At 39.4% G+C, this 20,470-nt stretch overlaps 1 protein-coding gene across 4 annotated transcripts in view; it reads left to right on the plus strand.

The window, feature by feature from the left end:
* Positions 1-18,912, plus strand: part of AMPD3 (adenosine monophosphate deaminase 3) — a 35,652-nt gene extending 16,740 nt beyond the window's left edge. For 3 of the 4 annotated variants that reach the window (XM_075094816.1, XM_075094818.1, XM_075094815.1), the window contains exons 7-15: positions 4,755-4,949; positions 5,184-5,315; positions 6,199-6,362; positions 7,529-7,655; positions 8,466-8,629; positions 11,703-11,823; positions 12,884-13,057; positions 14,169-14,279; positions 15,203-18,912. In XM_075094816.1, the coding sequence (XP_074950917.1) occupies positions 4,755-4,949; positions 5,184-5,315; positions 6,199-6,362; positions 7,529-7,655; positions 8,466-8,629; positions 11,703-11,823; positions 12,884-13,057; positions 14,169-14,279; positions 15,203-15,379 (1,365 nt within the window). In that variant the 3' untranslated portion in view covers positions 15,380-18,912. Of the gene's footprint in view, positions 1-4,754; positions 4,950-5,183; positions 5,316-6,198; positions 6,363-7,528; positions 7,656-8,465; positions 8,630-11,702; positions 11,824-12,883; positions 13,058-13,280; positions 13,365-14,168; positions 14,280-15,202 lie in introns of those variants that run through there. The other variant, XM_075094819.1, reaches the window with a different exon arrangement.
* Positions 18,913-20,470: the final 1,558 nt, after the last annotated feature.

Genomic DNA, 20,470 nt, shown 5'->3' on the forward strand with positions numbered 1-20,470 from the left:
GTGCTTGTGAGACACGATTTGGAGGGCAGTGGGAACTCCTTCAAGCTGTAATTTGTACGCAGATGTAACCACCTTGACTGAGAAGTACAAACATTTAATCCACAAAGTCTGCAGACAGAATGGCGTGGGTAGCCAGGTCAATAAGAAAAGGAAAGGGCTAGCCTGAACTGAGAAGGTGCAGAGTAAGACAGGCTGGGTTCATTACATAGAGAATTGCTGAGTGAAGGGAATTCTGAAAAATTCATAAAATGGATGTCCACCATTGCTTGAATGAGTTGATGGAATTAGAAGAATTAAGGAAACCTTTGTGTTAACAATTGCTTTCATTTATTAAAAAAGTGAATTCACTGAAGGCATATTATGTATTCCAAGATAGGCTTCTGTCAGTCGTTGTGTTTCTTCTTTTCACTGAAGATTAATGTGACCTCGAGGATTTCCTCCTGGGAGGAGGGGAGAAAAAGAACTGCAACAGGAAATTTGGCTAAGGGCGTGCAGCTGAGGTTCTTTTCCTCCAAGGGGAAATTGGGCTGGGGTGTCTTTGTAACAAATTTGGAAATGAAAGCAGAATGTTTGCAAATAGAAGCAAATAGATCTTGTGGTAGGGGCTTGCTGCTCATAGCCCAGAAAAGCCTCAGCTTACTTCATATATTGTGTGAAGAACAAAATAGTAGCAGCTTAAAACGGGACTGGTTTTGTCTTTTCTGGGGGAAGGGAGATGGCAAAGGGGGCATTTGTCACCCTTATATGAACTAAATCTGTTTAAATTCCTCTAGTAAATGCCTTTCATAATAAATAATAATGAAATTAATAACACATTCTTAGGAAGATAACATTTCCAATTTTAATAAATAAATAAATAAAATCCCTAACCAAATCAGACCATATAAGTGATGTCTAAGTATTCTGTGTTTAGATGCTTTGTTTAGATAGGATTGCAGCCTGAATTGTGAAAATGCACAAAAGCATACGTGCTGATTAATTATGTGCTGGAGTAGGTCAAAGCTCAAGTCATTAAAACCTTCCAAAAAGTTGCATTGCTTCTAAAAAACAGTGAAGAAAAAGCTGTGTGATAACTCTCCAAGACTTCTATTTTACTGAAGTTGCTGCTTAACTAAAGGTCAAAATATACCAGCTAGTTTAAAAAGGTCACCAAAGTACTGCATATTCTCTGGAAAAAAACATGAAAAGACTCCGGGAAATTCTTTTTACTCTTGGGAAATATATTTATTTTGGGGAGGGGGAGGAAAAATCTTGGTTCTCGGAGAAAAAGCCTGACATGGTTAGCTCAGCTATAGAGCTATGTGTGATATGCTTGTGGGGGGCTGGAGAAGATTTCACAGGAGCTTAATGAATTGCAGAGGCACACTTGAGAGAATAATTTCTCAAAGGGAAGCAGGACTTTACAAGAAATGCAGTTACTACAGTACCATGTGATCCTTGCATACAAGCAAACAAAAGAAACAAAATGTGTCCTTGCCCTCCAAACAGTAGTGAATTCATGTTGATTTAAATAAAGAGGAATTGTTTTGTTTTGGTTTGTTGTTCGGTTTTTTTTTGTTTTGTTTTGTTTTAAGGTCTTGTTAATTCCAGTAGCTGGGCCACCACTGGAACTAGTGCTCTCTGAAATTCAGTAAACTACATTTACTCATGTTCCTTACACCTGCTATTCTATGCTTATGACTTGCTTTTCCGGAATATTTAGAGCTTATAGAGCATCTCTTAATTGTTATTTCACCCTCCCCTATAAGCTGACCAAGCCTAGTAATTTGTAGTATTGCACTGGTCCAGAAAAAGTTTATAGTAAACACTATTTGTTTCTAAAACAGAAGACATTTATTAACCTGAGTAAGCATATATATAAAATGCACTTGGATTCAAATGTCTATACAAGTACTCTGAGGAGTGTAACAATATGTTAAGCAGAGCTGTTTTTACTGCTTTAGACACAGCGTTGTTTACTGTACATTAGTAATGCACTTCATGTTGTGTACTTTGAGACACTAATGTTTCTTGCTTTTTCATTTAGCTTTAAAGTGTCTAGCATATTTGAACTAGGCAGTGATTAACAGTTAAATGTTGATATTTAGGGTTCAGTTTATACCCTGGTCTTTACTTATGCCATTAACATTCACATGGAGATAGATTTACCCTTAGGAGGCTGCAACAACATCTGTATGTATAAACTGCAAATTAAATGACTACATGTGCCAAGTAAAACAGTGGTATTTCTGTGGACTGTGTGTCGTAGCATAAGCTGAGGTTTACATTGCTATTACTTAGTGAGGTGCTCTGTGGTCTGTTTCCTACTGATTCTTCAAAGCAGATCAGGATGTCAGCTACTGTTGGTGGAATCTGAAAGCTGCATAGTCACTACACAAAGGGGAACACACTGGTCTCTTGTTGTACGTGTCCATGTTTGCAGTTTCCTGGACGGAGTTCTGGATGAGAGTCCTTGCAGAGATGTAGGTTCAGTGACTCCTTATAGCTGGTTTATCTGAGAATTCCTTCTAGTGTAACTTCCTACATACAGGCTACGTGGCTTTTGTTGGGAGCATGTCCCTGGGAATGCCAGTTACTTGTATTTTAAAAAGCACAGCTGTTCCAGTGTGGTAAGTGTCTTTAGGAAGTTGTATCTAATGTCAGAATCCAGCCTTTGGATCTTATTACATCATTGCTTGTGAGATTGAAAAGCCTCCCCTCTGCCTCATGGTCTCTTTTGGATGTACAAATACCTGTATACAGTTGATCAAGTTAACTCTCAAATTGCACCTTGAAAGCCAAATAAGTTTCATTTTTACAGTCATGTGGCAGTGTGGGTTTTCTAGCTGCTGTTCCCTTCTGTGGCATTTCTTGAGAATGTTGTTGGTATTTGGGTTTTTTAAACCTTTAAAAGTAGACAGCAAAACTGGGTGCATTCTGACAGCTGCATTACCAGTGTTGTACAGAAGCAAGATTATTTATTTCCACTTTGAAGCTCCTTTCTTACTCTGTATGAGGAGCCAGAGCAGCACTTTCCACTACCAGTTTCACGGAAGTTTCACTTCATGGTAAAGTGTCGCTTATAATGATTCCAAACCATCTCTTACCAATATATAGGACAGAACTCTGTGGTGCTTTTCACACTTATAATCTGAACCATCCTATCCCTGCTATATATCATCTTGCAACTTGTATTACAAACTGTCTTGCTTCCTACTCCTACTTGGTCTTGCAAGATTTGTCTCCAGTACCAGGCAGTTGGTGCACAAGGCAGATGTTGGGAATAGTGACAGCTGGTGATTGCTCCTGACCACATCCCCGTGCTAACGGCCAGCTCTGTCCAAGTAGGGCCTGGGCTGGAGGAAAATGGGAGGCTTAGAAGAGAGGCTGTAGCACTGTGGCTTCTGGGCGAGCTGAAACTGCTTCTGCTAGGATTTGGCAGTCTGGACTTGAAGGCAATTTCGGAGGCTGTCAAACTGTCTCCAGGGCTTCTGTGCTCATTATGTGTCAACTGTGAAATCTAATCAGAACAATGGTTTGGTTTGTTTTTAAATTGATAGGAATTTGTTAGTAGAGTAATTTAATTGTTTTGCCTAGGACATGCATTAGGCTGTCTGTTGTTCAGTCAGAACTTCTTAAGGAAATTCAAAGCAAAAGGACCCTGGAGCAGCAGCTCTGCTGCTCCACACACTGGATATTCCTGTGCTGTTGGATTCCTTAAGGCCACTATCCTAGCTAAGGCCTATTCTTCCCTTTCAGGTACTTGGTCCTTACAAACTGCAAATAGTATTACCAGCTTTTTCAAACAAGAAGCAGCTGGGGAGTATGTCTGGTTTTCTTCTATTCTTTATCAGCAGAGTTAAGATAATAAACTCTTGACTGCAAAGAACTGCAACAGATTCTTTTTATATACCTGCTGGAGGCACCTAAGGAATTACACATACTGAACAGAAAACCTAAATCAACAAACAAACCCCCAGATCTCACCAGTTCTGTCTTCGGATTGTGTTCTAATATAGGCTGCTCAAACCACAGTGCAAGCTTCTGAGCAAAAGAAAAGCATACCCGTGGAAACCATTTGGTTCTTGTAAATTTTTTTTAAAACGGACTTCAGCAAAAAAGTGAAGGAGTACTCTCAGCCCTTCTGTGAAGCTTGCACTTCCCTTAGTGTGTGAAGAGACCTGAAGAAACTGAAAAATCTGTCAGCATTATGAGTTGCTGTATTATAATTAAACTTGGAAAAAATAGTGACAAAATCTCTCACGTGTACATTTTGCAGTTTTAGTGACTAAAGATGTTTCATGTGGTTGAAATACAAAAGTGAATTAGGCTTATGGAAATGGATGAGAATTCCAGGTCCTTGCAGTCAGAGAGGATGGTTATAACAAGAGTTATAGATGGCTGTAACTACTAGAAAGATACCATTGATTCATCGATGAAATAAAAGGGTACTAAAGGATCAGTGTCCTTTAAGCAAGTATCAAATTTAATCTGAATCCAAGTTCTGTGATTGGCACTTATAATGTATCTTGTTGAAACTTTTCTTACTTAAATAGGAAACTATTTATTGAGGGCTATTCTATTTATAGGTCTGCTTATTGAATAATTCCTCCAAAACCTCAGGGTTTTGAAACATTTTGACTTGCTCAGGCACTAATCCATTTGTTACTTAAGGAATATTTTAGATGGCTTTAGTCATTGTCACTGACACAGATACTTCATTAATTTAAGTTTATGTACATGGATGATGAGTGTGAATAACCTTTTAATTTCAGGTTGATACTCATATCCATGCTGCTGCTTGCATGAACCAGAAACACTTATTGAGGTTTATTAAGCACACGTATCAAACGGAGCCCGACAGGATTGTTGCAGAGAAAAAAGGCAAGAAGATGACTTTAAAGCAAATCTTCGAAAGCCTTCACATGGACCCTTATGACCTCACTGTAGACTCTTTAGATGTCCATGCAGTAAGTCTATTAAAATAGCAAAATAAATGAGAAGAAGCTAAGTTTTAGAAATTCTGGTTTATACAATTTTTGCATGACAACTTATTAAATCAGATTTTGAACTCATGCATTACTTTGCATGTTTGAAGTAAGTTAGGCTTTTTCTTTTCTGTGCCTTTTATTGCCAGGCAATTTAAGTTATAAAATATTGTGTGTATTTAAAACCATGGTTATCTGGGTTTTTTCCTCCTCCAGGGTCGTCAAACATTTCATCGATTTGACAAATTCAATTCCAAGTACAATCCAGTTGGTGCCAGTGAGCTGAGGGACTTGTATTTAAAAACTGAGAATTACATTGGTGGTGAATATTTTGCTCGTATGGTCAAGGTAAATAACTTTCAAGCTTTTTCAGCTGTAGAGAAATGAAGGTTTGTACAAGATTTGTAATGTCATAATTGTACCTAGAGGTAACACTATGGTTAAGTGATTCCAAGTATTGGGCTTGCTCTAGCAATTCGTCAGAGGAAGACCTCTGCTAAGTCAGCCACTGCTGTTTTCTGAATCATTTTGTGAGTTAGAAACTCATGCACATAACCTTTGTATGAGTTCAAAGCAGAGCTGTGCGCAGTTTCAAACTAATGGAGAGCAGCCAAGGGTCAATTTGCTGGCTTAATATTTTGTTAGGAGGTAGTTGGCTAGTGGTAGCTGCTAGGGACGGAGCTAGGGAGGTGCCTCTGCATAGATCTGTATCTGTACATGCGTGCACAGGCTTCAAACTAATTTCTTACAACAAAAGAATTAGTAGTTTTCATAAACTAGATGTCAGCTCTTCTCAGATATATAAAAGTGCTTCTCTAAAATTAATAGCCTTAAAATTGCTTACTACTGTGGATTCTGGGTCAGATTCTCCATTGATCTGCATATTTCATGTAGTCATATACTACAGTTTAAATAGTGTAATTCTGATTTACCAATTTTAAGCATATGTCTTACAAAGGTTTTAGAAATAACTGCACAAGAATATTGTTCTTTAAATCTAGGTGTTACAGTAGGTTATACTCAAATGATACCTGAGATAGCTTGCTAGCAGAATATTTAGATGCCTAAAATAAAATAAAATAATGGATTAATAGACAAGATATTCCATTTATCTTTAAAGGGTGACAATACAGTCATGTCTGGTCTGAGAAAAACACAATGATAAATATATAACTAGCTGTAAATGATCTTCAGTGTCCGTATTAAAGCAAATATATTTATTACTTAATAGGAAGTAGCCCGTGAACTAGAAGAAAGTAAGTACCAGTATACAGAACCCCGCTTATCCATTTATGGACGGTCTCCAGATGAGTGGCTGAACTTGGCAAAATGGTTCATTAAGCATAAAGTTTATTCCCCTAATATGCGCTGGATAATTCAGGTTCCCAGAATCTAGTAAGTAATCAGGAGCTTTTTGTAATTTTAATAGTTTGAAATCATGCCAATGATTTGTTTTAATTTCTGATATTTTTTAGACGGTTTATGTGCTGTCCTGTAGTTCTATTGATAAGCAACAGCCTGGGAAATTTATTTTTGACCATTGCTGCAGTTTTCCTCACAGTCTGGGGGTGGAAGACTGGAGATGGGGTTTGAATCTACTGTTTCTGAAGCTATTAAAAACTACTGTGAATTATTTGTAAGCCTAAAGAGACTAAAACCAAAAATTAAAACTGGGTAAAATTAAGCTGCATTCGAAGGCAAGTTAAAATACAGTTTATTAATGAAAATAAATCAAAATGCTCTTTAAAACTGTAATCATCAAAGTTCCTCAAGATCAGTGACTAAATGACAGTGAACTTGTAAATGCAACCTGGATTGCTGATGTGCAAGCTTAAATCAGTATCATTTTTTCTTAGTTTTTAAGTATCCTTTGGGACTTTATTAAGTGGTTCTTTGTTTCTAATACTGTATATTGTAATACAGTCTCCTGTGATCATTTTGTTAGCCTTAATAACTGAGCTTCATGTTTTGAAATTGCATAGTTGGAATATGAGTAGAGAAAAAGCTGTCATGGTTGCCTATATCCCCCAGAGTGTTTCTCATTAGGGAGAAAGTTTCTTTCCTTTAATTCCTTATGTAGCAACTTCTTATGTATGTAGTGGAGTCAACACTTTCATTAAGTCACACACTTAATGACACACTGAAGTATTGTCCCTCTTTTCTGAGAGGCTCACTAAAGCAGAACATTCTACTTTCATTTGGAGTAATCACAACTTTGGAAAACAATCTTTCACAAGAGGTAATTCCTTATCTCCCTTATTAGTACTTGCATTGCTGTAAGGGAAAGGGTCACTGTTCTTTAGACAGCGTCTAACCTTGCATACTGGCTCTATTTTTGGAGCACTCGGGAGCTTCAGTGGAGCCTGGATGAAGCAGAGTGCAAGGCAGTGCAGCAAAAAGAGCACAGAAGCAATCCCTGCCCTGACATAAACTTCGGGTTTCTGAATCCCGGTAGCACTGAAGCTGTAGAATATATACAAGTAGCAGAAAATATGAAAGTGGAGGGAAAATATAAACTGATTAAAGAATGGTCACAACTGTGCATATTTTTTCCACTTCAGTGACATATTCAGGTCAAAAAATATTCTGCCTAGTTTTGGGAAGATGTTGGAGAACATCTTTGTACCTTTGTTTGAAGCAACAATCAATCCCAAAGACCACAAAGAATTGCACCTTTTCCTCAAATATGTAAGTATGTTTGGATTTTGTCTCTCACATGAAATGGATTCTCTCCTACTCATAAATTTTGTTTGTCCACAGCTGTTTCCAGACACTAAAAAGCTTCCTCCTCCATACATTCCTTGTATTATTGTTTTAAAGCCCTGACATACAATTTAATAAAAGCCTGGTTAAGGTCCTGTTGTCAAACCAGCTCAGCAGCTATTTGTCCTCGCAGTAATCCTCTCTATAAAGAATGACCAAAAATTGTTTGCATGCTCTTGTGCAGGGGCAACATCGTAATCCAGGATGTGTAGTTTGAGTTTGCCTCTGGGACTGGCCTCCAAAAAGGAGGCAACTGAAGAAGCATTATGTTGATCCTGATGGGACTCGGGAGAGAGGTGGGGATGTAGCTCCTGGGACGTGATTAAAAGAGACATTCCTGAATATGCCCCAATCCAGAACCCTGAGGTTTCCTGGGAGTCTCTGGCATTCAACTGCTTTTCAAATAACAAAGCAGAAGAGTTTAAAGGATTATAATCTGGATCTGAGGGAGCCTTACAGGCCTATGCCCCCCACAGGAGTCTGAGGGCTTTTGTGCACCTGGTCCTCCTATTTGTCTCAGGAAAAAAAAAAAAGGTGAAACTTCCTTGGAGAAAACACGTTATTCCTGCTGTCTGCCTGGTATGGTAGGAGGGCAGAGGAGCAGGACTGCTAGCATAAGGAGGGAAATTAAGAAAGAGGACTAGATGCTTTGTACAAGCAAGTCCTGAAGGAACAGTAATGTTGGAAGTTTGCTTCTTGAAAACACTGATTTCTGTGAATCTCTTCTCCCACCAGGTGACTGGCTTTGACAGTGTTGATGATGAGTCCAAACATAGTGGCCATATGTTCTCTGACAAGAGCCTTAACCCTGACCTCTGGACCAGTGAGAAGAACCCCCCGTATAGCTATTATTTGTATTATATGTATGCGAACATCATGTTGCTAAACAACCTTAGGAGGCAAGTAGTAATTTTTTTTCTCTTACAAGCTTCCAGAAAGAAAAATTAAAGTAAGTCGGTGCCTGGATCATATATTGCTTGAATCAAAGGTTATCTTGAATTGTTTTAAAGGGTCCAAGAAGACTACCTGAGTTATTTTGAAAACTTTAACTGCAAAATGAATTCAAATGAAATATTCAGAAATGGTAAAGGCATCAGATTAATGTCTTGGTTTGATATTCATGTGTATTTTTTTTTTGTGAATTAAACCTGAATAGATCAAACAAAACAAGAGAAGAAACCCACAAAGTTGTGGCGAACAGAGCTAAATCCAGTTGGTGGCCAGCCATGGGTGGTGTTCCCCAGGGCTCAGTTTTGGGGCCAGTTCTTTTTAATATTTTTATCAATGATCTGGATGAGGGGATCGAGTGCACCCTCAGTAAGTTTGCAGACGAAACCAAGTTTGTAGGAGTGTTGATCTGCTTGAGAGAAGGAAGGCTCTACAGAGGGGTCTGGACACGCTGGAACGATGGGCCAAGGCCAACTGTATGGGCTTCAACAAGGCTCAGTGTTGGGTCCTGCACTTTGGTCACAACAGCCCCATGCAACGCTACAGGCTTGGGGAGGAGCGGCTGGAGAGCTGTGCAGAGGAGAAGGACCTGGGGGTGCTGGTTGACAGCCGGCTGAACGTGAGCCAGCAGTGTACTCTGGCAGCCAAGAAGGCCAACGTCATCCTGGCTTGTATCACGAACAGTGTGGCCAGCAGGAGCAAGGAGGTGATCGTGCCCCTGTACTCAGCACTGGTGAGGCCGCACCTTGAGTATTGTGTTCAGTTTTGGGCCCCTCAGTACAAGAAGGACATTGAGGTGCTGGAGCGTGTCCAGAGAAGGGCAACAAAGCTGTTGAAGGGTCTGGAGAGCAGGTCTGATGAGGAGAGGTTGAGGGAAGTGCGGTTGGTTGTTTAGCCTGGAGAAGAGGAGGCTGAGGGGAGACCTTATCGCTCTCTGCAACTACCTGAAAGGAGGTTGTAGCGAGGTGGGTGTTGGTCTCTTCCCCCAAGTAACATGTGGTAGTAAAAGATGAAACGGCCTCAAGCTGCATCAGAGGAGGTTTAGATTGGATATTAGGAAGAATTTCTTTACTGAAAGAGTGGTCAGGTGCTGGAACAGGCTGCCCAGAGAGGTGGTAGTCGCCATATCTGGAGGTATTTAAAAGACGTGTGGATGTGGCACTTCAGGGCATGGTTTAGGAGACACGGTAGTGTTGGGTTGACGGTTGGACTTGATGATCCTAGAGGTCTTTTCCAACCTTAATGATTCCATGATTCTATGATTCTATAAAATGGACTTGTCTTTTGCTTGGATTCACAGTGGATTTCCAAGTATAATATACCTCTTGGTAGCTTGCTATCTCCTGGTAATTTAAGAGATACAATGTTGTGGAATATTGATTTCAGGCCTGCTGCTGTTACCAGAGAAAGACAAAGGAGGACATAATTACAAACCGCACATCTAGCTAACTTTAGCATGCTTGTTGACCCATTCAGTTTTACTACATTTGAGACCAGTGTCTAGGAAAGTAATGCAGGGAGTTATGATACTGAATGCAAGATCATGGCTGTAAAAGCAGATTTTGGCATCAGGCTCAGGCTGAAATTCAGCTTGAGGTTATGTTCCTGACACTGCAGCTGACTCACTGAGTGATCTGTATGACTGACTCAAACTGAGGCATAGTGAGGTTATCCATTGATATTATGGTGTCATCACTTAGATTGCGAGGATTATTATTCATTAAACGGTTTGGGATTTTCTTATAGGAGGTGCACAGATTTGTCATTTTAACAGACGTTATCCAAGTTAGCATTCAAAAATGTTAACTCTCCCACTGCTACCTCAAGCATTTCTTTCTTTACCACCCTATATAGCCAAAACTCATAATAAAAACATCCACCTGAAATTACCTTGTACCTGCAACAAACAGGCCTAGTTGTTAGTTTTGGTTCTATAAAGGAAAGGACACAGTACAGCAGATATCTAATCATCCCTTTCTCCTGACTTCCTTGACATTCTCTGTAGTCTATTAAAAAAACCCTTTTTTTTCCAAAGACAGAGATTCTGTTAGAACTTAAGCATTTCTTCTTTACCTCAAGAACATTTCAACTACTCTTTGAAAGTCTCCCTAGATAATCATTAAATATTCTTTACAGATAGGTGAGATAATGACACAATTCATCATTGAGTCAGTAAAACTCTTCACTCTGTTAAACATCCTCAGTATTTAAGGCACCACAGCCATTCCATTACAAGACTGTTTTATACTTTTAGTAATATTAGTGAAGTCAGCAAGGATGGATTACATCCTCACATCCGTTTTCAGGTGAAACATTACTACACATCCATCCTAGAACTGCCTTATACTCTAGCAGCCCTTGTTGAAATTCTTTGTTTTAAACCTCTCCAAATACTTACAGGACATTTGTCTGCACTGAATAACAGGGTCCATTATAACCTAAAACCCAGCATAATTTTTAATGTAGATGATAAACATAAAATAGTTCTATAAATTATAGTATGAAGTCTAGTATAACAACTAACAGTCCTAGATCATATGTGTGCTACTGAGGGTGTGGTTTTATGCGACACTGAACCTGGTGAGACGGCAGGCTCTCATCACACTAGGTCATGTTAGCTAACTCTTGGAAATGTGCTTCCAATTCTTCCCTCATTTTCAGTCTAGGAATTACATGACCACAGGTTGCATCAGTTCACTTAGCTTTCCATGTGCCAGTTCCCTCAACTGAAATCAGTTCAATAACAGTTCACCCAGTAGCTAAACAACTGCTAAATGAGATGTAACTGGGGAAGGAAAGAAGGAGGAAGACACAAATATGTCAGGTGGTGGAAGGGGCTTGGATAGAGGGACCTGCCCCTTTAGACAGCAGCCCACAGGTAGGCCTGATTAGGTGTCACGTCAAACTGTATGAGAATGTAACTTTTAATTTTTTTTGTTTAAATTCCATATTAATGACAATTATGTACAAACCACGAAGAATAGTGCAGTTCTTGTTAGTGGAACTTGCTTTTAATCTCCTTAGGGAAAGAGGCATGTGTACTTTTCTGTTTCGACCTCACTGTGGAGAAGCTGGGTCTATCACACACCTCGTATCAGCCTTTCTGACAGCAGACAACATTTCTCACGGATTGCTCTTGAAAAAGGTATTGCTTAGTTGCTCACCTAAACTAATCACTCTCTGCTTATACATTTAGATCTAGAGTAACTGGGATCACTTGATCAAGAAATTTAACATAGCTGTATAACACAGCAATATTCTATATAAAACTTGATTGTAGTGACAGGACAAATGTTATTATTCCTGATGTAACCAGGATGGTTTAATAAAAACCATCACACAACTCATCCCCAGGCCACGGTTTGGTAATTAAAATAATTGGTCAGTGGGTGGCAGACTTGCACCAAGTTTATTTTAATTTTTTGGAAAGAATGATCTTGTTAGATTTTCTGGTTAATGCTGGAAAATTCTCTGTGTTTTTCAACATATCCAAGAACAAAGAAAAATTTTGCCTAAAATCTTGTCTGATGTTATGCTCAGAACCAGTAATTCCTAAAATTAGTCCCAGACAGAGTAGTACTAAGGCTGTATGTGACCAAAGCATTCTCCTCTTCACTCTCTCCTGCTTTGCCTGGTGCAATAACCTGGCATAGCAGGTAATAATAAAGGCACTTATTAGGTTCACAGGTTGGTTAAGCCAAAAATAGAGATAAAGATGAGGTGACCGCAGATTATTTATATTATGTGCAATAGCAACACATGATTTCTAATAAAGTAAATCTTCTTCTGCTCCTAAAATTTACCTGCTGGGCTGCAGTTTTGAAAATAGAAAATTGCTTAGCAGTTCTTACACATCTGTTACCGTGACTTTCAGGTTTTGGGGGAAGGTATGCGGTTAGTATCAAAGGCAGTGCCCTTAATAGTAATATATACTTACTAATCTGCGGTACTAACAGCCACCATATTTTTAAAAATATGACAACACGTAAATTGAAGAATGTAAATTATTTTTATAAAGCTCAGTAACATTGAAAATTCAGACTTTCATATATTTTCTAAAGAAGTCAGAGTTTAGTGTCAGCCTAAGTCTTTTTGGTCTTAGTCCTCCCTCTGTAATGCTGTTTCCATTTTATCCAGGGGAAATCCTCCTTTTTTTCATTATCCCATAGAATCATTAAACGCTGACTGTGTTTTTTGTTCTGCAGAGTCCTGTCCTCCAGTATCTTTATTATCTTGCACAAATACCCATTGCTATGTCTCCACTTAGTAACAACAGCCTATTCCTGGAGTACTCAAAAAATCCCCTACGGGAATTTCTACATAAGGGGCTTCATGTCTCTCTCTCCACAGATGACCCTATGCAGTTTCATTATACAAAGGTAAGGTTTGCGAAAAGCACTTGGCTTTGAATTTGGCAACAGTACCACCCAGGCCCAGAACGACCTGAAAGCTATTTTATATCATTGCTTAGGATATAAAGTTTCATGTGTCTCAGTCACTTCATTCATTATTCCTCATTCTCAGTCTGCTACTCACTGTTAGGTTTCAGAAGGAAATGTCTGATTTCCTAATTATGTTTCTTTTGTACTCTTGCCTCTCTAGTGTTGGCTGTTGAAGTATAGAATGAAGGATGAGGCTGAAGGGAGGTTTGAGCCTTCATAAACAATCCTCTAGAGTGCCAGGAAAGTCCAGTTTCCTTACTAATAAATCTGGGGAAGTACATTACAAAACACCACGTGGAATCTCTGAAGATGACGTATGAGCTGTTTGCTCAGTGAACTGAAACTTATTCTTGCCCTTGGGTGGCCTGGCATTGGCTGGGCAGAAATGCCCGCTCACTGGTTTTGATGACCAGCTTCGTGGTTGGCACTGGCTTGAGCCATTCTGTGCCTTGAAGCAGCCTGTACGTTGCTCAGTTGTCTGTGTTTGGAGGACAAGCTGAGCTCTAGTGTTCCTCACCCAGGCTTGCTTCTGGCCCATGAGATGTCTCTGTCAGAAAAGACAGAGAGCCCCTGTGGGGGCTTTCTGCATGGATGTAACACAGCACCAGCCGAGTTACACGTAGTGTGGAAGATCCTCAGCTGTGACAGCCCACTAGAGTCAGACCCAACCTCCTTGTGTGGAAGGTCAGAAGTGGGAAATTGCCCTGCTATCTATGTACACAGTCATTAAAGATTTATGACTAGATCCTCCAAAGGGTTTGCATACCCTGGGGTCTCACTTGAAATTGCCTAATAAATGCCTCTAAGGATCTGGACTGCAGGCTGCAATTTCTTAGAAGATAACTGGATACCCAGTGCCTATTAATTATTTAAGTCGCCCTTGGGAAATTTGAAATAAACAATTCTGTTCTGTTAAAGTCCTAAACCTCTGATTTTTCACAGCTATCTAAAGAGCATGTATAAATTCCTTAATTAGTAATGAGTTACGGATCTCCATTTACATCTTAGTTACATATCATTTAATATTAAACCTATTTTGGTGATACAGGAAGCTCTCATGGAAGAATATGCTATAGCAGCCCAGGTGTGGAAGCTAAGTACCTGTGACTTGTGTGAAATAGCAAGAAACAGCGTACTGCAGAGTGGACTGTCAGATAAGGTAATTATGGTTGAAAACATCTCTTCTGCGAATATTAGGGCAAGTAGGAACTGAGTCGTCAATGGTCTGAAAATTGAATAGTAGGTGCTTATTGTGATGTATTTGTGCACATCCCTGTCCTCTTTTCCAGACATATTCACAAACTCTCCGCTATCCAGTCTTACATTACAAAAAGGTATTAATGTTACATTTTTCCTCCTTAGCTTTGTTTTGGAATTCCCAAAATGTGCAGAGAGACCAGGTGCCAGTTTATACTCAGTTCTGCCTCCAGTCCCAAACCTTTAATTATTTGGGTGATATCCCTTTGCTGGTCATTTTATACATCATATCTTGCATTGAGTAAAAACAAACAACACATGCTTTTGCTTAGAAGAGAGTACTACAGAAAATATTCTCATTTAGGCAGTCAGTCAGATTAGATTAAACTACCTTTCGGCTTTAACATCCTACACATCCATGGCTTTCTCTAGGACTTATTTTAGAGCATCCTCTCTTCTCTGTCACTTTAAACATTCCTCTCAAGGAGCTGGTATGTGAATGGGCTTTACAAGTATATTCTGTTGTTTCTTCCAATATTCTCTAGTGACAAGTACTCATTTTCCTCTTGTGGAACATTTAACTAATGAAAGAAACCAAAGCCTCTTTTGACCTCTCACATGAAAGATGTAGTAGTGAAGACAGAACAACAGCACAAAGGGTTTTACCAAGCCAGACCAAGCGCCCTGCTGAGTAATTATGTATATAAACTTTGGCCTTAAAAATCTCCAAAACTGGTTAAGCCTCTGCAGTTAAGTTCAATGGCCAGATGGTCGAAGCTGCTCTTTTCACTTGCCCTGGAGTCATTCAACTAAAATACTCAGTTATACAATAAATCAAAGCAGTTGAACTGACTTCTTCCCTTTTATGTTTAATCCCATTCACAGGAAAAACAGAAATTCTTAGGGGTGAATTACTGTAAAGAAGGGCCTGAGGGAAACGACATTCGAAAGACAAACGTTGCGCAGATCCGGATGGCCTTCAGGTACGAGACACTCTGCAATGAACTTAGTTTCCTGTCTGATGCCATGAGAACAGAAGAGATTTCTACTCTGTCGAAGTAGTCACAAATGCAAAGAAACCAGAACATTTCACTCCTGTACAGGATAACATGCTAATTAACATTGAATCATCTGTCTTTGATGCTACCAAGACATAACTGAACAGAACAGAGAAAAACAGAGTATCTATGGAAGGTAAACAGTGTTTGCTGTTATCTCTTACTGTGTTATTCTCATTGCAAAAATTTCAGTTTCTACAAACATTAGGCTTTTAAGATTGCTGTAATATTAAATGCAAACTCAGAATCATGTAATATTTGTTTCATGCTGTCTTAACTGTGCACTATATTGTAGCTTGGAGAACAACAGAGACTATTTGTAGCGCATCTGTGCTATGCGCCCTAGGATTCTGCAGGTGCTGACAGTACATGTGCACCTGTTTTTGTCCTGTTAGTCTCAGCAGCAATCATAGCATTTAGCACCTGTAAGTGTAACCCTTGATTCATTAGCAGTTCTTATGGGGTGCCTAATTCTGAGGCCACCCTTTCATTCAGGAGGGTGTTCTGACACAGTTTTTATCTTAATATTTCAGCAGTTTTACTGGAAAACAAGAAAACCCCAAAGCTGGTAGTCTTGTTTAATGATTAATTACTTCCTGTTGTCATATAGGATGTCTGTGAACAGCAGAATAACGCTTTTTAATCTCATAAGTAGAAAACATGGTGTCAAAATCATCACTACTGTACATTGTAATAATGACTCTAGTTATATCATGAAAACTTTGCCTTGAAAGTTGAGAACACTTTTTTATTGCTTTGTAATGGGAATATGTGGATATGCCAGTTCAAATTACTTGGAAATCTACGCAGGTACTTTTGGTTGCATGTAAAGAGAAATTTTTTTACTTGCACAAAGGAAGTATTCTTATGAATCAGTGGTAGAAACTCCAGACCTGGGTTCTGGTCCTACTTCTGACACCTTTTTACACATTTGTGTTAGTTTGTATTTTCATCAATTAGAGTTGAATCAGAAGTCAAACTGTATATTTATACAGAAGCTACCCCACTTGAAATATGTCATTTCAAATCATGTTATGTTAAACTTATCTATGATGGGGTGGCTAGTAAAATACAGCTACTGGAATATTTATCACTTTCAATCTTTCTTCTATTTGATCATCCTTCTTAAGACATGGTACTCCTCATTCAGAAAGGATTAAAGGTAATAACGTGACAGGATCTATGTGTTGTAGAAGCTGCACGAGTTTCACACCAAGACTCGAGGCTAGGGGCAGCAGACAATGTTGATGCCTGTAAGTCCAACATTACACTACTTAATTTGAAGGCCAGGAGCCCCTAAGCTAGGATCTTGAGGCTATAGTTAGAGACCTGGGTATCGAATACAGTACAGAGGGAGGTTATGCATCTTAGAACAGTAATTTGGAGTTAATGCATAAAAAGCCCAGAATGAATACTAGCCAATCAAGCCTCACCAGATCTAGAACCCTGCATGTTTTATTACATCAGACCTCTTATGCCACTTATATTTCTCAGGCCAGGCCCTTTTCCCAGGGCTTGGGCACCTCCATCCTCCCAAGAGCTGACCAAGTCTCACTTTCCCTTGTAAATGCGGCCAAAAGTAGCAGCAGTGACATCACCAGTACCAAACAACTCGCTAATGGCATAAATATATGTATGTGTTGAAGACATACACTCTCTCCTCAGGCTGTGGCAGTTAAAGCAACACCTGCAAGGACACATTTTTAATATACCCGCTGTCCTGAATGGCACCAAAGTAAGTGAAGGAAGAATCCCCTGTTGCCTCCTATAGCTGTGCAGCCTTATGAGAGCCCCATAAAGAGGTTAAACCTAAAGACCCTTAGGAAGCAGCCTGGAAGCTAGGCTGCTCTGAGGGAGACGGAGGCACAGGAGCAGAGTTCTGGCCATCCAGTCACCATTACAGTTAGCCAGTGTCACACATAGGATGCTGCACTGATTGCAGACCTTCATCCCAAACACAGCTGCGGACGGGGGTGGGAGACTTGACCTTAACTGCTCTGTGACCTACCCTGATAGCTGCACTGTTCAACTAGTACCAGATTTTGTATCGTGTGAACCCATGCTACACAACTGTGTGATAATAAAATTGTCTGAAGCTCTTCGGCAACAATGTCTGTTAGCCTCACTGTTAGAAACTGGCAGCACCTCATATAATGCATTAGCAGGATTGGTGAGTGCAGTTTTCTTAGGCTGAAGTCTGGGAACAGTGGTTCAAGCATTTTAGCTGCATAAAACGCAGAAATCGTTTTCATTAGTATGACTTACTAATAAATTGTTATCAAGATAACATTATTTACCTGAGAAAGGCATCTGCATCCAGGCTAAATAAGCAACACACTTGGTTTGAAGAATTTACATTGTAAGTATTTTCCATAAACATTGCTTTACTTGGGCTTTTTCACCTGAAGATTGCCGTTAGTGCTGCTTTTCTTGTCACTGGTATTTATTTAGTTTTCTTAGTATTATACATGAATTTGGTATGTTTAATACCTTTTCAACTTTCCTTACCTCAAACACACAGGTTCTAGTAAGTCTGTAGCTCTTACTAAAGAAAAAAAACAACTGGATTTGAATATTCAGTTCATGGACAGTAACTGGGATTTTTGACAGTAATAACACACAAGTGGCCATGACCACAAGTTCTGCTCTCTGTGCTTCCTCATATGCTGCTTTTATGGATAAATTGAGCTAAAAGTGTTTTATGTAGGGAAACAAACTAACATCCTTTCAAGCTTCCACTACCACATCTCTTTTGGTCATCTTTTTAGTTAGGCAAAAAAAGTTACTGATTCTCTAGTTCAGTTTTTAAACTGTAGCTTCCTTTTTTTAAAGTTGCACTTTTGTTCTAATGGATGGCCATTCAAAATAACCTTGCACTCTTAGGCTATGTATGTAACAAAGGGCAGATCCAGTGCTGAAGTGTTACTGACATCTGAACTACCATTGTACACGTTTACTCAAATGCAAGACAGGGCAGTTGCTGAGTCTCCCCTGCCAGTGTTGGGATCAAACCTGGTTACACCACAGCTGACGGTTTACTCAAACATGAAGGGACAAGAACAACATCGTTGTAGGTGTTGCTTCAGAACAGGAGACTATCGTATTTTCTCATCATTTCACTGGTGTTAACGTTCAAATGTTATTCAAGACTTCCTTAAATCTGTTAGCTCAGAGCATTTTATACTTTCACCTAAAAAGGTTAATTAGGGTTATTGGATGTTTACACCACATTTAGCTGAACAAGTTCTACTGACGCTCTTCCATTCTGTTCTGTTACTTTAGCAGACTTAAGGCATTTGCTCTGCCACTTTTCTTCTCACCCCAGAGCTACCTTATCTTCTCCTGTCATTGTCCTTTACTTGTGGCTAAACCTTTCTGTTCTGTTTGCCTAGCTGAAATCTAAGTCTGAAAAAGGTGGGTGGAGGGATGTCTGTAAAGCCTGCTTTTCCTTCTGTGCCTGGGTTAAATGATGTTTATCCTTTGCCTCTTTGTGGAAGCATTAAACACTGCACTAACAAATAAACGATAAAAGAATACGGTTAGGGTTTTTGTGTGTGTGTACCTCTCAAAATTGTAGCTGCTCAAAATCTCTGCATTTAAGTAGAACTAAAACCCTACGCCCTTAAACTGCTAGCAGTACATACGACTAAACCAAAATTAAGGACTACCACACCATGAAAACTGAAAACAACCCAGTGGAGATAGAGAATATGCAGTATTTAGGAGATGGAGCTAAAAGCTTAACTGACTTAAAGCAATTCAGTGTTAGTTAAAACCAACTGTTATGATTTGTGTCAACACAAGAGCTGGCACTAAGTCCTGAAGTGAAACGGTATTGCAGGGCTGCCCCCACTGGCTCTTGGTGCTCTGGTTCCCTGCTCATCCAAACTGGGCATCAGGGGAGGGCAGCCAGCACCTCTTCCTCATCCTGGAGCGTCATCTTGATAGTAAACTGAGAGTCAAAACACCTGAATTTGGGAGCAGGAAAGCAGTTCTGACACTCACAGTTGAACCAATTTAAGCAGTACCAGAACAGCCTTATCAGACAAAAAGAACACAACTAAGAAGCCAACAAGTGACAAAGTTAAAAAAGACTTAATATCACACACATTCTGCTACAGTCAAGATGACTTTTGAGGAAAAAGTATTTTAACACAAACGCCTTCTTCAGTAGGAAATGTAATAAAAATTTTTAGATTAAGAGTAAAATGTGACTTTTTCTGTAACAAATCCTTTATTTCTGTACACCAGCAGCACTGATCAAGCACAAAAGTACAGATCCAGCTGTAACTGAAGACTATGTATTTCTCCCCCATACCTCTCAAAGCACTAAATATCAATGTTAAGCAGCACAGAGGATAGTATATGTAATAGTGAGACACCAGCACTGCTAATTCATTCATCATTAACTGTGACTAACGGGTACTGTCTCACAGAAAAAAATATTTTTTGGACATTAGCATAGAAGCACAGACTGTTGTACCAAACCCCTACCTTTTTGCACATACAGTCAAATTCCAGAAGGGCATGTTTCTGACTAATTTAAGCTTTATTCATGAAAACACCCTGTGCTGTTTTTGGATAGCACTTTGAGTGCTCATTTGATTACCTGTTGGTAGTGGGCTTCATTCCACCAGACACGCTAGGGTTCCATCCAAGTTCACAAAACTGGTAACTTTTTTTTTAATTTCAGGCCTACAAAACCCATGCCCAGTGTTTAATATTTTAACCTCAATAGTTAGGTTAGTGAGGTAAGCAATAGGTAAGCAACCACCTGCTAATTAACATCTTGACAGCTCAGCTACAGAAGCAGAATACGTTGTCAGATCCCTCAGAGACGTTAACATTTGTTGGAACACGGCTACTTCACAGCAAAAGATGTTATCTGGCAACTGTACCCTGCGATTACAGGAAAAGAACACCATCCTGTTCAGGTTACTTTCAGCTACAGGTAGCAACAGGGAAAGAATGTTCAGTCTTGTTGCCGTATGATAAATTCTAGGCCTCAGAACCAACCAGCGAAAGAAATAACAATTAAAAAAATTCAGTTTTGAAATTACTGATTTAAGACACGCTTACAAGAAAGTAGAATTCC

Source organism: Phalacrocorax aristotelis, chromosome 5, assembly GCF_949628215.1.
Source record: "Phalacrocorax aristotelis chromosome 5, bGulAri2.1, whole genome shotgun sequence".
Taxonomy (NCBI): Eukaryota; Metazoa; Chordata; class Aves; order Suliformes; family Phalacrocoracidae; genus Phalacrocorax; species Phalacrocorax aristotelis.